This window comes from Sinocyclocheilus grahami, unplaced genomic scaffold (genome assembly GCF_001515645.1).
Source record: "Sinocyclocheilus grahami isolate Dianchi unplaced genomic scaffold, SAMN03320097.WGS_v1.1 scaffold422.1, whole genome shotgun sequence".
NCBI classification, from domain to species: domain Eukaryota; kingdom Metazoa; phylum Chordata; class Actinopteri; order Cypriniformes; family Cyprinidae; genus Sinocyclocheilus; species Sinocyclocheilus grahami.
The window spans coordinates 253,726-272,819 of NW_015505601.1; the positions used below are offsets into that span (position 1 = coordinate 253,726).

General features: G+C 34.0%; 1 protein-coding gene across 1 annotated transcript in view; it reads right to left on the bottom strand.

Annotated features, from left to right (window-relative positions):
* Positions 1 to 19,094, bottom strand: part of LOC107551370 (slit homolog 1 protein-like) — a 45,681-nt gene that overhangs the window by 12,632 nt on the left and 13,955 nt on the right. The window contains exons 5-23 of the mRNA XM_016232947.1: positions 15,816 to 15,887; positions 15,604 to 15,675; positions 15,422 to 15,493; positions 15,151 to 15,314; positions 12,827 to 12,971; positions 12,416 to 12,487; positions 12,096 to 12,167; positions 8,502 to 8,573; positions 8,200 to 8,343; positions 7,958 to 8,121; positions 6,538 to 6,564; positions 6,246 to 6,390; positions 5,805 to 5,879; positions 5,554 to 5,697; positions 3,850 to 3,993; positions 3,597 to 3,763; positions 2,204 to 2,342; positions 2,044 to 2,112; positions 208 to 279 (exon numbers count right to left, since the gene is read on the bottom strand). Coding sequence (XP_016088433.1) covers positions 208 to 279; positions 2,044 to 2,112; positions 2,204 to 2,342; positions 3,597 to 3,763; positions 3,850 to 3,993; positions 5,554 to 5,697; positions 5,805 to 5,879; positions 6,246 to 6,390; positions 6,538 to 6,564; positions 7,958 to 8,121; positions 8,200 to 8,343; positions 8,502 to 8,573; positions 12,096 to 12,167; positions 12,416 to 12,487; positions 12,827 to 12,971; positions 15,151 to 15,314; positions 15,422 to 15,493; positions 15,604 to 15,675; positions 15,816 to 15,887 — 2,031 coding nt within the window. The remainder of the gene's footprint in view (positions 1 to 207; positions 280 to 2,043; positions 2,113 to 2,203; positions 2,343 to 3,596; positions 3,764 to 3,849; positions 3,994 to 5,553; positions 5,698 to 5,804; positions 5,880 to 6,245; positions 6,391 to 6,537; positions 6,565 to 7,957; positions 8,122 to 8,199; positions 8,344 to 8,501; positions 8,574 to 12,095; positions 12,168 to 12,415; positions 12,488 to 12,826; positions 12,972 to 15,150; positions 15,315 to 15,421; positions 15,494 to 15,603; positions 15,676 to 15,815; positions 15,888 to 19,094) is intronic.

Below are 19,094 nucleotides of genomic sequence, written 5' to 3' on the forward strand. Positions count from 1 at the left end.
GAGAGTGGGTGTGTGTGTGTGTGTGTGTGTGTGTGTGTGTGTGTGAGTGTGTGTGTGAGAGAGAGAGAGTGTGTGTGTGTGTGTGTGTGAGTGAGTGAGTGAGTGAGTGAGTGAGTTAGTGAGTGAGTGAGAGAGAGTGTGTGTGTGTGTGTGCGTGCGTGCGTGAGTGTGAGAGTGCGAGTGAGTGTGAGAGAGAGAGACGCTTACAGTGTGGTGAGTTGACTCATGTTGGCAAAAGATGAGTTGGACAAGAAACTGATTTTATTGTTGCTCAAGTCACTGAAATAAAGCACAAAAAAGTACTTTAATTTTATAATAATAATGATTTTTTTTTGTAATTTACTGTATATATCATATAATATATCAAAATCTTTTAGTTATACATATTATAACAGAACAATTATGATAATAATATGTAATATTAATAATATTGTTATTCTTTATACATTTATATGTATTATATTTTTCTATTATTAATTTAATTTTCTAATATAAATTAATTTTAATTATTAAATATAATAATAATAATACATTATTATCATCATAATCATTATCATTATTATTACTATTATTTTATTTTATTTTTATTATGTAATAACATTATTACTGTTGTTATTATTATTTAATTTATCATGTCATTTTTTGTACTCCACCTAGTGAAACATTATACAATAATAATAACAGATTATTATTAATAAAATCTATTATAGAATATTTCATATAATATATCAAAATCTTTTAGTTATACATATTATAACAGAACAATTATGATAATAATATGTAATATTAATAATATTGTTATTCTTTATACATTTATATGTATTATATTTTTCTATTATTAATTTAATTTTCTAATATAAATTTATTTTAATTATTAAATATAATAATAATAATACATTATTGTCATCATAATCATTATCATTATTATTACTATTATTTTATTTTATTTTTATTATGTAATAACATTATTACTGTTGTTATTATTATTTAATTTATCATGTCATTTTTTGTACTCCACCTAGTGAAACATTATACAATAATAATAACAGATTATTATTAATAAAATCTATTATAGAATATTGCAACATTATAGTATTGATTATGTATAACAACAACAGCAACAATAATAATTATTAGCAATAATAATAATAATAATAACAACAATTTTTATTATTTTTAATGTATACAATATTATTTAGAATAATATTGTAATAATTTTTTTTATTTTTTATTAATAACTATATCAATGATATAGTATAACAACAACAATTATAATAATAATAATAGATTTTATTATTATCATTAATGTATATTATATAATATAGTAATATTATAATATTATTTGGCAATAATTATTACAACAATTTTATTACATACAGAAAATTTGTTCTTAGTAATTATTGTTAGTATTAGTATTCATTTTTATAATTTAGCATTTTTGTACTATTATCAAGTGAAACATTATACGACAATAATAACAGATTACTATTAGTATTATTATTGTTGTTGTTGTTGTCCAATATAATATATGTTGCATACAATTTTTATTATCATTATTATTGATGTTGTTGTTGTTAACTAATATAATATATGTTGCATACAATTATTATTATTGTTGTTGTTGTTAACCAATATAATAAATGTTGCATACAATCTATTATTATTATTATTATATGTTATTTCCTACAATACAACTATTTATATTCATTTGCTGGTCTGGTATATACAGTGGGTACGGAAAGTATTCAGACCCCCTTAAATTTTTCACTCTTTGTTATATTGCACCCATTTGCTAAAATCATTTAAGTACATTTCTTTTCCTCATTAATGTACACACAGCACCCCATATTGACAGAAAAACACAGAATTGTTGACATTTTTGCAGATTTATTAAAAAAGAAAAACTGAAATATCACATGGTCCTAAGTATTCAGACCCTTTGCTGTGACACTCATATATTTAACTCAGGGGCTGTCCATTTCCAATGAAAGTGAATGTAACTGAATATGAAGCCAACACACAGACGGCAGATCTGACACTCACACCAGCTGCAGCTGTTTGAATGCTGAGAGCTCTTTAGGCACCGCAACAAACAGATTCCCATCCAGGTATCTATGGAGACAGACAGAGAGAGAGTTCATCAGACACTCAAATACAGGCAGACAGGAATCCCGCAGCATTAGCATAAGCGCGTGTGACTCACAGTTCAGTGACATTGTATGGGACACCGCGGGGTAAAGCCAACAGGTGCTTGTTGCTGCAGCGCACCACGGTATCCAGACAAGTGCACTGCTCAGGACACGCCGGCTTAGGGACACAACTCACGTCGTCTTCAATCAGAGCTGAACGTGTGCGGAGGAGATATGTTCAGAAACACAGTCACAGAAAGCATGACATTTGAGGACTTTGATGAATAATTAGCCAATATAAAATTCAATACCAAATTCTAGATAGCAGATGAGTTTGGAAGCCTGTTTATGCCAAGGAATAAAACAAAAAGCAATTGTGATTTTCACAATTCACAGTAATTGCGTTATTTTCTTAGAGAGAAAAGAAAAAGTCTGAATTGCAAGAAAACTCAAAATTGAGAGCTATAAACTCTCAACTGTGAAAAAGTCAGAACTGTGAGATAAACTTAGAATTACAAGAAAATGTGGAATTGTGAGAAAATCTAAATTCTGCATTCATATCTTGCAATTCAGACTTTTTTCTCAGAACTGTGAGATGTAAACTCAGATTTGCAAGAAAAGAAGTCTGAATTGCAAAAAAAAAAAAAGAACTAAGATATGAACTAAGAATTGTAAGAAAACTCAGAATTGCGAAAAAGTCCGAAATGTGAGATAAAAATTTGCAATTACATTATTTTATATCCATTGGCGAAAACACTTTCATAGATGAGATTATTTATATACATATATAAATTATTTAATATAAGTTTAATATTATTATTTAATATAAATCTTGTGATAGTATCAGTAAAAATGTGTTGAAAACTACAGTACAAATTAATTAGTAATGTTCAGGATCATATAGGCTACCATTGTTTTCCAGTAAAAGTGTTTTATTTACGCAGTTCCGTTTTACAGTAGCTGTAAAAAAATATATAAAAAACTTAATATTTGATTAAAAAAATTTGAATATTACTTGTAAATATAACAATATATTATTAGTAGTAAATATATAAATAAAATGAGATAATTTTTTGTTCTAGATCCAGAGAAAATGTTGGAAATAAGAAAATCCTTACTGTTGTGCCCTGAATACATAAATTGCTTCAGCAAATTCAGAGAGAAATTAAGGTACCATTTATTAATTTATTTTTAATAATCTGCACCTAGACAGAATTTTTCTTTAATTTTCTTAAGTTCATTATTAGTAGTTGAAATAGTCGCTGATCACATGCCTTTTGCAGCTCAGGCGATAAAGTTGAAGACTAAATCAGTGCCGCGTTTTATTGTAAATTGAGTTCTGGAAAACACATTTAATCAAACTTGTGTAGCTAGAAGCATCTACGTTCACATATTTGAGTAGAGTATGTTTTGGCCTTCCAAATGATGAAGATGTAGGACAGTAAAAAACCTGAAAGCCTCATTTACCCTTGTCACAGAGGAAGTCCGGCTTTGCCACATCCTGCAGTGGGATCTCTCTGAGGAAGGCTGGGTTCTGACAGCGAGGGTTTCCCGTCACGATCTGCCGAGATCGCAGCCACTCGCCCAACCAGGACAGACGACAATCGCAGTTAAAAGGGTTTGCCAGAAGGTTTCTGAAAAAGACCATTAAGATTAAACAGAGTTAACACATTCAGATCAGACACATTAATAATAGGAAGCGAGAACTAAAGGCGTTTACAGGGTGGAGAGGTTTGGCAGCGTGTCGAAGGCTCCAGGCATGATGGTGGTAAGCTGGTTGTCATAGAGTGAGAGCAGACGTACGTTCTGCAGGCCTGCGAAGCTGCTGTTGTGGATGCAATGGATGCGATTATTCCTCAGCATCCTAACAAAGACAGAACAAAGGTTTCAGGGCTTCAGGGTGACTGTGAGAAACTATGAAAATGGCTGAGCTTGCTTTGACTGTTCTTGAGTAATGATGCATTTGCACAATCCTGCAGTGATACATTTAAAGATAATGATACATTTAAATAAATGAACAGCTTCACCACAATATACATGAACATCGTGGACTGTTGTGAGAATTAATTCAATACCAGCACTGAACAAAAAGAAGGATCATTCTTTTAAACTTGAGTATTTGGTTTTCTGATGTATTGTACCATTCTTGTATACCATTGTTTGTTTGTTAGTTTTTGAACAGCTGTGAATTTACACATCTTTAACACAAAACATAAACTGATATTTAATTTAAAATATAAGAAATATTTTATCAGTGAATATATAAATGAAAATGTCTATATTTGAAAAATGAAAATTCAGAAAATCCTTCCTGTTGAGCCCTGAATGCATAAATTAGTCCAGCATAAATTGGGACAAAAATGTATCTATTAACAGACCAGTCATCCAACCAACCAATCAATCAGTCGGTCAGTCAACCAACCAATCTGTTAATCAACCAACCAACCAATCAATCAGCCAGTCATCCTATCAATCACTAATACTACCAATCAACCAGTTAAACAACTAATCAATCAGTCAACCTACCAATCTGTTATTCAACCAACCAACCAATCAACCACCAGTCAATCAGAAATCCTTCCAGTCAATCACTCATACTCCACATCACATTAACAAATAATCAATCAGTCAACCAGCCAATCTATTAAACAACCAATCAGACAGTCATTCAACCAGCCAATCAATCAGTCATCCTATAAATCACTCATACTACCAGTCAATCAATTAACCAACTATTCAATCAACCAACCAATCTATTAAACAGGCAACCAACCAACCAACCAGTCATCCTGACAGTCACTCATACTACCAATCAATCAGTTAACCAACTAATCAATAAGTCAACCAACCAACCACCCATCCTATCAGCCAATCACTAATACTACCAGTCAATCAGTTAACCAAGTAATCAAGCAATCTGTTAAGCAACCAATCAGTCAGTCATCCAACTAACCAATCAGTCAGTCAACCAATCAATCAGTCAACCAATCAATCAGTTAGCCAACCAACCAATCAATCGATCATACTAACAATCAATCAGTCAACCAACCAACCAATCTATTAATCAACCAATAAACCAACAAATCAGTAATCCTATCAGTCAATCAGTCATACTACCATTACACTACCATTCCATCAGTTAACCAACTAATCAATCAATCAACCAACCAACAACCAACCAGTCATTGTCACACTACCAATCATTTGGCCAATTAACCAATCCAATAATCAATCAACCAATAACTCAGTCATCCTATGCCAATCAGTCAACCAACCCAACCAACTGAATAGTAGAACAACTAAAGACTTACAAAGTACTTGAAATGGTTTTAATTATGTAAAACCACAACTAGTTATACAACAAGCATGCTTCTCAGAGTACTAGAAATGCTGTGGCAGAAATGATGGTGAAAAGGACACTTGCAGCATGCGTAATCCGTCCATTCCCCGGAACATTCCTCCACGTATGGACACCAGGTGGTTGGCGGTCACATGAAGTTCAACCACAGATGACGCACCGTCAAAAGCTCCATCCTCAATCTCAGTGATTTTATTGTTGCTAAGGTTTCTGTGAGAGAAATGCACCAAAAACTGGTTTATTGACCACTTCAGTTCAACGATAAGTAATTTGACACTGTTTCATCATAATATGTAGAGCATAAATGTCAGTCTCACATTTTCTTGAGATGTGTGAGGGACCGAAAGAGTCCTGTTGCCTCCAGGATGGACAAGTCATTGTTATTGAGACGTCTGAAAGAATGCAATAAAGACAATGAAATAAACAATGTTAGCATGTTGCTAAGCTAACGATGTTCTACTATAATACTATAAGCAGCACAAAACTATTTTTATCAAAAACTTAAACTTTTCTGTTGCTTCATCCGTCATCTTGGATGGATTTTTTCACTGAGCTTCTCGCAATGCATTCTGGTATTGACTTTTCACACAGGAGAAATGGCCAAAAGAAGGTATCGCAATTATGCAGTCTACTTTAAGAAACAGTTTTCTAATTGAGAGCACACACACTTGATGCCTTAAAATACTCCCTACATAGGCAGCTCACTACATTTTGGATAAGAGCCATATTGTAATTGTTGTATGTGTATATCATCTTACAGTTCAGTTGTAGAAAGCGGAAGGTGCTCTGGGAACTTGGTTAGGCGTAAATTTGAGCAGTCCACCACAGTAGCTTCACAGCGGCATTTGGGTGGACAAACAGGCTTGCTGTTACAGTCCTTATTCAAACGCGTGTCTTCTGTGCCTGAGACAAATATAAAGATGCTTTCAGAGAATCACCATTAATCAAAGGAGAGTATAAATGGGCCATTATTCTGTTTGCATCACATACTATTTCAAGTCATATAAAAAACAGGTTCAATGAGATACTTAAAAGATATATACAACTTACCTGGAATGTGGTACTGTTCCTTGGCTGCTATGGCAACACATGCAAGTAAACAGAAAATACAGCTTCTATGAAAGTGTAGATATACATGGAGCCAGCAAAGATCTAAATTTGAGACCTAAAACTAGAACCAAAGATTTTCAAATATACTGGTATTAATTCAACTCACATCACTCACCGATTGATTTAATAATACTGATTAATACAAAGATTTGTTCAATAATACTGATTAATTTATGAACTAAACAAGTGACTGTCTATATGAGTGAGTCACTGAAGCATTCTTTCAACTGATTTGTTCATAAACACTGATTCATTAAGGAACGAAAATGTCATTAAATCATTCACTTCATCAATTTGTTCAACGTGCTGTTTTATTCTGAAACTACACAATTGACTGTTTATTAACAAATCGTTGAGTTATTCACTCGATTCAAATGATTCGTTAAAAATAAATTGAATAAAACCAGTGACTGCTTTTATGAGTGAATCATTAAATCATTCACTCAAATGATTTGTTCAATAACACTGATTCATTCAGGAATTAAACAAATGACTGTCTATATGACTGAGTCACTGAATCATTCATTCAGCTTTTTTTGTACAAAAACACAGATTCATTCAGCAACTAAACAATTAGCTGTCTTGAGGAGAGAATCAGTAAATAATTAATTCAAAGGATTTATTCAACAACACTGATTCATTCTGGAATGAAACCATGACTGTCTTTATGAGTGAATCATTAAATCATTCACTCACCTGATTTATTCGAAAACACTGATTCATTCAGAAATGAAACAACTGACTGTCTATATGAGTGAGTCATTGAATCATTCATTTAACTGACTTGTTGAAAAATATTGATTTATTCAGGGACAAAACAAATAACTTTGTCTTATGAGTGAATCACTAAATCATTCACTCACCTGATTGATTCGAAAACACTGATTCATTCAGAAATGAAACAACTGACTGTCTATATGAGTGAGTCATTGAATCATTCATTTAACTGACTTGTTGAAAAACATTGATTTATTCAGGGACAAAACAAATAACTTTCTCTTATGAGTGAATCACTAAATCATTCACTCCCCTGATTTATTCGAAAACGCTGATTCATTCAGAAATTAAACAACTGACTGTCTATATGAGTGAGTCATTGAATCATTCATTTAACTGACTTGTTGAAAAACATTGATTTATTCAGGGACGAAACAAATAACTTTCTCTTATGAGTGAATCACTAAATCATTCACTCAACTGATTTGATTCATTCAGGAAACCTACTAGTGTGTTTCTCAAAAAATCAATTACGACACAATTACCTGAAATTGTGCACAAAAGTCCCAATTAAAGCTTATATGCATACTTTTGAATAAATAAATGTATGCCAATAATTGCACAGTGCGTTTGTGTATTCTACCCGAACAGCGGAACTTCTTGCTCTTGATCTGACTGATGCGTTTGTTGGCGAGCCGTCGAGGACTGGAGCATCGTGCGCCGCTGGTCTCAATCGGGTTGGAGCGCAAAAAGTCCGCCAGCCACTTCAAACCACAATCACAGACGAACGGGTTCTGAGCTAAGTGACTGGAAGAAAGCCAACAATAAAACGTCTTGATTACAGTAAATGCCCATATCAATTGTTTATTATATAGCGTCTCTTACAGAGTCTGGATGGATTTCAGCGGAGTAAATGTGCCTTTGGCTAGAGTCTGGATCTTATTGTCGTACAGAGACAATAGAGACAAGTTCTCAAGGTCCTGAAAGACGTTGACGCGAACACAGTGGATTTTATTGGCATTTAATAGTCTGAAAGAGAGAAAGACAGACATATCAGACATTACAAAGGCTGTCTGGATGTTGCTATTTCAGTGCTACTTTATTCACGGACCATTAAGCAATGCCACTGTGACATTTTTCATATGTGGGTGGTAATTTTGCAGTGACATAAGCTTTTCTGTACTTACAGTAACTCTAATGCAATCAATCCATCAAAAACACCTCGAGGCAGATCTGTAATCTTATTTCCATAAAGAACCCTGGAAAACAAAACACAATCATGAGATACAATGGTGCTGATAAACAGTTTCATTTGAACCAAGTCTGCAGGGCTTGGAAATATGCAGATTTCATAAAAACGGACCATTCAGACACAAGGTTACACATACATTTAAATACAAATGTCACAAACACAGAGTCTGCTTAAAGTCCTATCAGGTTTAACACAATTTTATTTTATTTGACACATTCTATTCTATTCACATTTTATGAATCTTTATGAATTTATGATTTTACATTTTACTGGACAAATCACAAGAGCCCATCCCCAAGTCTCTATGATATTTTTGTCTCTAGATATAGCTTTTTTCTTCAGTATAAGCAATGCATTCAAATGAATCAGTTGAACCGGTTCACAAAATCAAAATGATTCAAGCATTTCACAAATCGGCAACTCATGAAACCAAAACATTTGGACATGTCCGACTTGTCGTGAGTCGGTTTAACAACTCACAGATTCCTTGAACCAAAAACCGATTTAGGGATGAATCGTTCAGACTGAGTTTGTGAACAGGTTCAACTGATTAACTGAAAATATATGCCTCAAATAGAACAATTCTGACTGAACTGCTGAATCATTTATTGAACTGGTCATTGAAGTTAACTGTTTGAAAGAAAAATCAGACTAATCAGATCTAAATGACTAAATGTAAGTCTATGAATCATGAATCATTCCAATTTATTTAATCTTTTAAATGAATCAGTTGAACCAGTCCACAAAATCAATATGAGCGATTTAAACATTTGGTTCAAGCATTTCACAAGTCAACAAATCAACAAGTCAAAGAACTCGTAATGAGTCGGTTTTACAGCTCACCGAGTCCTTGAACCAAAAACCGATTTGGGAATGAATCATTCAGACTGAGTTTGTGAACTGGTTCAACTGATTGACTGAAAATACATGACTCAATAGAACAATTAATTCATGAATTAGTCTATACGGGATGGATGGATTGATTTTTGGACATGCTCACTGATTCCTTGAACCAAAAACTGATTTGGGAAAGAATCATTCAGACTGAGTTTGTGAACTGGTTCAACTGATTGACTGAAAATACATGACTCAATAGAACAATTAATTCATGAATTAGTCTATACGGGATGGATGGATTGATTTTTGGACATGCTCACTGATTCCTTGAAACAAAAACCGATTTGGGGATGAATCATTTAGTCTGAGTTTGTGAACCGGTTCAACTGATTGAATGACTGTATGACTCAACAGAATGATTAATTCATAAATGAATAAAAAACAAAGAAACAAATAAAAACTTTAATTACCTGCTGTCGAATTCTTGATATGACTTCCTCTATCAATATAGGTAATGTGCGATTCATGAATGAAACATCCTAATGAATCAGATCTTTTTATGAATCAGCTGAGGAATTCATTCACAAACTAGACTTAACTGGACCAAGTGGCTCTCAAGTCAACTAAACAATTACTCACAGAACCAAATCTTTTGGAAATGTCGGCTTAACAACTCAATCATTTGTTAAACCAATGAATTAAACATTCAGGCAGAGTCAGGCACTGATTCATTCAAAAGATTTGACTCAATAGAAGATTCATTCATGAATCAGATATTTATACTTTCTGAAACAAATAAATGAGTAAATTAATTAATTAATTAAAGTCTGATTCTTGAATGAATCACTACTCTATCAAATCTTTTTAGTGACTGAATTGCTGAATCATTTAACTGTTTGAAAGAGCCGATTAGCAGTAACGAATCAGACCAAACTGGATCTAAGCGACTAAATGTAAGTCTATGAGATTTTATCACCCGTTTTATCAACATTTTTAAGTTGATTACTTAAAGTCACACAGAGCATGGCAGACAATCTGGCATGAAGCATTGTTCCTGCTGAGCTGAATCGCACGCATCCTCCCACAATCAAATCACATAAGACATGTATGCTAGAGACGACTAGCGCTGGAGGCCAGACACACACTCATATATTTACACAAACCGCACACGTTCACATCAGAGCCCTGCTGAGATTGTCCCAGAACAGATGTCTACAAAGAGCTCTTCATGCTACATGATGCAGAATTCAACACAGATAATAAGCGCGCCTGTATGAACATGACTATATACATAAGTGCTGTGAAAATGTCCAATTCTCAAAACAATAATGTAAGCGGAGCTGAGACATTTTCATTAAACAAATAATAATGAAAATTACTCTTTGTGATTAAACATTACATTTTTTCTTAATGTGCAAAATAATTATTTATTGTGATTTTTATTATTAATAAATGTAATGATTTATTCATATCACTGTTGCTGGGAATTTATTAAAGGCTCTACACTCCTGAAAATATATAAATAGTACAAAATATAATTTCCTGCTGTGGAAAAAGAAGTATTTGCTCCAAACGCTGTTGGAAATCATTTCTTGTAGGTCGGGGTTGTGTAAAGGAACATTAGCAGTAACGTCTACATCAACATTTCTGTTGCAGAACGATTTTATCGTATGATGTCTGAGGGCTTTATGAGACCCTCTGCAGCATTTTTATGAGTTTATGACTTGGCCATTTCCTATACCTCCATTTTCTGATTGGTTCTATCAAAGAGTTTTTGGGGTCATTTTCTGGTAAGGTCCATTTCTAGCACCGCTTCAGCTTTCTGACACACAGCCTGTTTGAAATTGTGGCTCTACAGGGTTTAAAATCCTTTGACGGATTGAGAGCTTTTCCTTTGTTTTGTTTTTTTCATGATGTTATAATGAAACACCTGAATTGCTCAATCTATTCAGTATATTATATAGTTGTTTTTTGTTGTTGAAAAGTCTCTTCTACTCATCAAGGCTGCATTTGTTTGTTTAAAAATACAGTAAAAACTGTAATATTTTTAATTATTATTACAATTTAAAATAACTGTTTTCTATTTGAATATATTGTCAAATAGAATTGATTTTTCCGAATTTTCAGCATCATTACTCAGAAATCATTCTAATATGCTGATTTGCTGCTCAAGCAAGATTTTCTATTATTATCAATATATTTGTGTTGCTTCCTATTTTTGAAGAAATCATTGTACATTTTTGAATGGAAAAAGCTGAATAAAGGTTATTGACATCAAAAATGTATTTACTGTTACTTTTAATCAATTTAATGCATTCATGCTTAATTAAGTTATTAATTTCTTTAAAAATAAAATATATTATGGTATAATATATACAGTATATATGATGCATAATATAATGTAATATAATCACTTGATTATTTGGAAATATGTTTGTTTGTTTGTTTGTTTGTTTGTACATTCAAAATCATACAAGTTTAAATAAATGGATATCAAATTACAAAAATATATATTAAGAAATTCATCTTTTTATTTCATAAAATATTTGTTTTTATAGATTTGTATAAATATAACATAACATAACATAATCATTTGATTATTTGGAAACATGTATATGCTGTGAATCCCTTTATTTTCTGGCATGTAAATCTGTTAAACACAATAAGAGTGAATGAATAAATGCACACTTACAGTGAGTTGAGTGAGCGCAGGCCTTGAAACGCATCGGGGGCAATTTCAGATATTTGGTTATTACTCAAATCACTGCAGGGCAAAAGACAGAATGATGAAATACATGAAATGTAATGGCCATAAATATAAGGAAAAACATCTGTTTCATAACAAATGCAGCAGATCCTAAAGCAATTTCTTCCTTAATTGGAATAAATTCTATGACAATTACATGTTGTGCAAAAACTGTATGTATAGTGATTCTAATAAATGTATGTGAACTAATGAAGCGTATTTGTGTCATAGTTCATACTGTAGTTTATATAACTGTAATCACTCACATTCTGCGCAGTCTCTTGTAGGAGGCGAACGCTCCCGGAGGAACAGACTTTATACCGTTCTGCTCCAATCGTCTGAAAGACAGAAAAGCAGAGAACTGGTCAACTAATGTCGAGAGTGGATGATTAGCTTTACAGTTCAGCACTGTTACTACTAGCGTCTCCTTGGTTCCCTTATTATCATGGATACTACCTTTAGCCCTAGTCAAACGGTCGATCGCACCGATGCGGGTCCAGAAAGGGTCAAACCCACCAGATGTGAAGGTGAGGAGGGTAAATGTAATTTAAGTGTCTGAAAATATTATATTCAGTTCATACTCGTGTGCTCTTTTTAAAAATGCTAAAGTGAACTTATTTTTCACAAGGGGTTAAAAACAGTCAATCTTAAATATTCGTAGTAAAAGAGACACTCACATCTCAGTCATGCCTTCAGGCATGTTGGCTGGAATCGCCGTCAGACCTTTTCCTCTGCAGTCCACGATATTGTTGGTGCAGGAGCACATCGGCGGACAGGAACCAGACGCAAGACCACAGGGCTGAGGACCGGAATCAAAAACACCTCAGGAAAAGAAGGAAACATTATAGATATTAGTATTAAGCATGTAGGTGATTGGTTTAATATTTGCTTTTCTTTCCTTTTGTTTGTTTCTTCAATTTTGGGGACTTTTGGGACAGTGTTTTTAGAATGCTTTTAAATGAAAAATTTAAATTTAAATTCCATCACATTTTTCAAATCATCATTTAATCTTTTGAGCAAATGACATCTTTGTCATTAAATAAAATGGCCGAATTTTTTGTCTTGCTCGGACTCATTTCAGAGTGAGCATTTTATTTAACCAAAATGCACAAATTACACAACAACTTTGGTGATTTTTTTATATAAAATTACAGCTTATTTAGAAATAATACACAATAATAATAACATTCTCTAGCCTCCATGGTAAACAAGTACACTGACATTTGAAAATACATATTTTACAAACAGTAAAATTGATAGAAAGATTATATGCATCTTTCACACAATCAATGTTGAAATGGTTCATGCTTGTTTTACATTGTGTTGAGATTATAATAATAAAAGTAGAGTAATATTTTTTTCATGTATTTTCATAGTCTAAGTCTGGGGCTGGAACAAAATAATTTCCTAAAAGTTATTCAGAAAATTGCAAAAAAATAAATGATAAATTCCAGTTATGATAAAAAGTTTTCAAGGCACTGTTAATGTGAACTTTATAGCATATATATAAAAAAGCAAAAATTCGAAATCTTATAATACATTTTAACTTACTAAACATTTAAAAAATGTTGTTAGATAAAAATTAACCCCTGGGACATAAAAGTTGAAGAAACAGACCACCATGTGACCATCATACTAAATAAGTAAAAAGTCGAAAATCTCTTTACAATTATTTCCCATTATTTCAATATTAATTTAATTAAAGTTTTTAAAATGTTTTTAGTTTTAAAAAAGGTTTTAATAAAAAATTAACCCCTGAAACAAAAAAGTTGAAGAAACATGTGACTTTCATACTTCATATTATATTTATAAAGAGTTGAATCTCTTTATAAATATTTTTGTTGGAATTTCATAAATGTTAAAAAAATTTGGTTTTATAAATACACTGAACAAAATTATAAACGCAACACTTTTGTTTTTGCCCCCATTTTTCATGAGCTGAACTCAAAGATCTAAGACTTTTTCTATGTACACAAAAGGCCTATTTCTCTCAAATATTGTTCACAAATCTGTGTTAGTCAGCACTGCTCTTTTGCCGAGATAAGCCATCCCCCTCACAGGTGTGGCATATCAAGATGCTGATTAGACAGCATGATTATTGCACAGGTGTGCCTTAGGCTGGCCACAATAAAAGTCCATTCTAAAATGTGCAGTTTTATCGCACAGCACAATGCCACAGATGTCGCAATCTGTGTCTGTCGCACATCCAGCATCTTCACCTCCAAGATCATCTGAGACCAGTCACCCGGACAGCTGCTGCAACAATCGGTTTGCATAACCAGAGAATTTCTGCACAAACTGTCAGAAACCACCAAGGGTCTGAGAGTAACGCAATTTCAATTCTCTGTGTGTATGTGCTGTACATGTGGAAGAATTGACAATAAAGCAGACTTGAAACTTGAAACTTGAAAATATCCAGCAACTTCGCACAGCCATTGAAGATGAGTGGACCAACATTCCACAGGCCACAATCAACAACCTGATCAACTCTATGCGAAGGAGACGTGTTGCACTGCGTGAGGCAAATGGTGGTCACACCAGATACTGACTGGTTTTTGCCCCCCCCCAGTACAGTAAAACTGCACATTTTAGAGTGGCCTTTTATTGTGGCCAGCCTAAGGCACACATGTGCAATAATCATGCTGTCTAATCAGCATCTTGATATGCAGCACCTGTGAGGTGGATGGATTATCTCGGCAAAGGAGAAGTGCTCACGAACACAGATTTAGACAGATTTGTGAACAATATTTGAGAGAAATAGGCCTTTTGTGTACATAGAAAAAGTCTTAGATCTTTGAGTTCAGCTCATGAAAAGTGGGGGCAAAAACAAAAGTGTTGCGTTTATAATTTTGTTCAGTGTATATATATAACTTTGAGGAAAGAGAATGTGACCTTCATTAAGTAAATATTTATCTTGTAATTTTATTATTAAATTGTAAAAAAAAAAAAAGCCAACGGTACAGCCAAAACTACATCCTATGCCCCAAGAGGCCAGATTTACCAGAGCATATAAAGTCTTTCTTCTGCAATTCAGCCAGGTTGAGGCCATGTAGGTTGGGTGGTGAACTGCACTGTGTGTAAAGTCCCAGCGTTGGTCTCTGTCTGAGCCACTGAGACAGCCATGACAAATGACAGTCACACCGCAGACTGTTAGAGTGCAGCCGGCTAGGAAAACAAAAGCAGAAAACTGCTGAAAACTGACTGCAAGCATCACTATTGTCAATCCTCATACTTCTGTGTGAGAAGAAATGTGGAAAGGGCTCTGGACTCACAAGGTACGTAACTTGGGCATGTGGTTGAAGCTGGAAATAGGGATGGTGCTGATATTATTGTTGTTCAGTGTGCTATGGAGGAGAATCAAAGAAAAAAGAAACAGATATGATCCGAAATACACGCAAACCAAGCAATAAACAGCTTTTTTTTTTTTTTTTTATAAAACTACTAATTTACATACAGGACCTCCAGGACTCTCATGGCACGAAACGCTCCGTCCTCAATGCAGCTGATGTGATTCTTATCCAGCTGTCTGAGATCAACACAAACACGATGGCACACAAGACATTTTGATCATTTAAAGGTTACATTTAAATCATTTTATTGGGTAAGATTTTATTGGGGAAATTAAAAGAAACATTTATAGATAAAGTTGTGTGAACTTTAACTCACAAGTTCTTGATGTTCGTGGCTCCTCTAAATGCTCTTCTTGGTATCATCTGGATGGCATTTTCACTTAAGTCCCTAATTAAAAGAATTGTTAAAAGATCGAATTAAATTAAATCCATATTTAGAACTGAACTGATGCTGAAAAGCAAGTTTAGGTTAGAAAACATCAGCAACCAAAAAAATGCCAAGTCAAGATGCAACATTTATTGCTATTTTACAGTTGGGGAGACTTGCTGAAAATGTCAAATTCAGCAAATGTTCATTTTTGGGTGAACTACAGTGTTTCAATTATCAGCTTTGTCTCAGATTTATTAAATTATGTATTATGCATTTGAACTATTTCATTTTCTTTCTGTCTCTCACACAAAGCAATAAAACTTCAGATAAACAGACTACTTTTATTGTGTGGTGTTTCTTCACAATAAACTGTTAAAAAGCTGCATGAAGATTCTTCAAAACGTCTCTATTTTTGTTTCATTTATTTATTATTTTAGTTACGTTAGTTGACTTTCAAATTACTTTCAACCATACAAAATAAAGCCTCTGCATGAAAAACATTTCCAATTTGGTGGTAAATAAAATGAGCGTGACACAATCTCACAGCCATGGATAAGAAATGTATCGATATTTCATATCTAGTCATGCTCAGTGCTATTCTGCGGGAAATTTACATTTAATAAAAGAACATCTGGATTCCTAAATGTCATTTCATCTGTTTTCTCTCCATGTGAAAGCCATCGGTGACCTTTTCTTAATGCATGTGATTTTTGCTGCAATTGCAAACTATTTTTAAGTTTCGCCGCAATTGGTTCAAGCTACAGTCTGCATTTGATTGAAGCCTTTTAAGTTCCTTAAAGAGTTCAGCAAATTAAAGCTCATTTTCTTTGTTTAAAGAGTAAAATGCAGTAAAAAGCTAAAAGCTAACAGCAGACACTGAACATTAGCTGTATTATTGGTGGCCGTTGCTAAGGTACTATATCCCGTAGAAGTCAGGCCACTGAACCTGACAATAAACCAGACACATAATAAGAAATCTGTAATCGAGTGTGAAATGGAATGAAAAAGAGTGAGAAAATGCAGAATATGTTTTATTTTAACAAATAGTAAGGAGTCTGTTTTTCCATAAGTAAGTATAGAAATGAACACAAAACTTCCAGCTGTTTGAGTCAGATATGTGAATGTGGGTCTAAAATGGCCTGGGTTTTCAATTGCTCCTTGTATTTTTCAGTGCAAACATTGCCAAAAGAGATCTTTTTCACCTCACATTCCAGAGATGGTTCATTTTTGATCTTAGATTTTCATTCTAAAAGGCATTTTCATTATTCCTGTAATGCATATGTAGGTCAAAATGACATACATTTTCTATGTTATTTAACGCATTCCACTGGTCATTTAAAAAAAAATCTAAAATAATATATGTAATAAATTCAATATGAGTTAAATATAAGAGTCATGATATTTCAATATCATACTTGAATTAAGAAAATATTCACAAAAATATTGCTTTACACTTTTTATGATAAAATAATGCAGTTTTATAAAGTAAAATGCACCAGATTGGTCATATTTGACCCACGCATGCACTCTGTGGGGATAGTTTAATTTTTTATGCGTTCTAGGGCTAATTCAATTAATTTGTCACTCATGTAAATGTAAGCAATATTTTCTGCTCCAGAGAGATCATTCCAACATGTTATCTTCTACTTTACAGCTTATTACCTGTGAACGCTGGTCACTGGTTACCGGTCCACTCAGGGAATTATCTGATAAAAAGACCCCAGTAATCTCACGTATTAATGAGCCAAAGTCAGAGATATCAATATGAACTCAACATTTCTCAGTGGATTCAGGAGTGAAGTTGCTCTCTATTTGTACTGTGTGTATCAATTGCAACCTCAGAGCAACAAAACCTTACTCTAGGTTAGATAAGTGTTCAGTTGAGTTCAGTTGGTTGGATAAAATGCCAACATTTTCTAAACATTGTTTTCTTAACAAATTTGGGTTATAATGAGACACTTATGGCGCTTTTCCACTGCATGGTACGGCACGGTATGGCTCGGTACGTTCACTTTTTGGGGGTTTTCCACTGGGTACAGTACCTGGTACTTCTTTTAGTACCACCTCGGTTGGGGTTCCAAGTGAACCATACCGTTACCAAAACGTAACGTGCAAACTCTGCTGATCACGGATTGGCCGGAGAGAATCGTCACTACCTGCGTCACTGAACTTGCGACACAAACACAACAGAACCGCTAGATTTAAATCAGCACAGCCAGCAAAGGATCGAATGCAACTGTTTTGAACGAGCGCACCTTTTTTAACAACCAAAAAGTTTTGTTGTCTGTTGAGGAAGTACAGACGTTCCTCTCATTGATAGCAGAGGAGCGGATCCAGTGAGAGCTTGATGGGGCGACGCGGAATGAAAAAGCTTTTTTTAGGAGTCGTGGCAGTAGAGGCGGTGCAACTATAATGACATGCGAATAATCCCGCCCACTCTAAAGCAATACTGAACTGCAGTGGAAATGCAAACCGAGCCGAGCCGAACCGTGCCGTACTGAGCCGTGCCGAGCCCAGTCGTACCACACAGTGGAAAAACGCCATTACAGTGGAAGGGAATGGGGACGATTTGTTCATGTTAAAATATTGTTTTAATAGCATAACCTTCTGTGTAAGCTTACATTCAATTTTACAACTTTGTTTCCAATAACAGTTCTAAAATGACAAGATCAACTTTTCAACTCAAATAATTCTGAAGTTTTAACGTATCACAAGTTTCAAATTTTTGCTCCTCATTCTCTTCCATTGTGAGTTGCTTCCCAAGTGTTGTTGTTTGTGTTTAACTTGTACTGAACCCTGAAAATATACACAGCTCAATCACAAGAAGTATCATGATAATGCAATGCCGTTTTCCATTATTTACATGCAACACGGCCAATTCTATATCACATCAAAGCGCTTTAAACACATTCTGACTTTGCAATCATATCCATCTTTAAAAAACACTAAGGAAAACCAGAAACAACCTCCTAAACTCTGGGAAGAAGAGCCTCCAGTGCTCTCAGTGTGAGCGCAGGGTTTCCTGGTAACCCCCTTTATTCAAAGCTGTTTGCCAACGATGTTCAGTTTGCATTCGCTGCGGTCTCAACCTGGCTGACATCCAGAGGTGAAGGCAAACAGTACGGATAATAAGACTGCTCGACCTCTGCAAATATTACACTCCAGATCTTTTATTTGAAAACCCTTAAAAGAGGACAAGAAGAAGTGGACAAAAGAGGCCTGAGT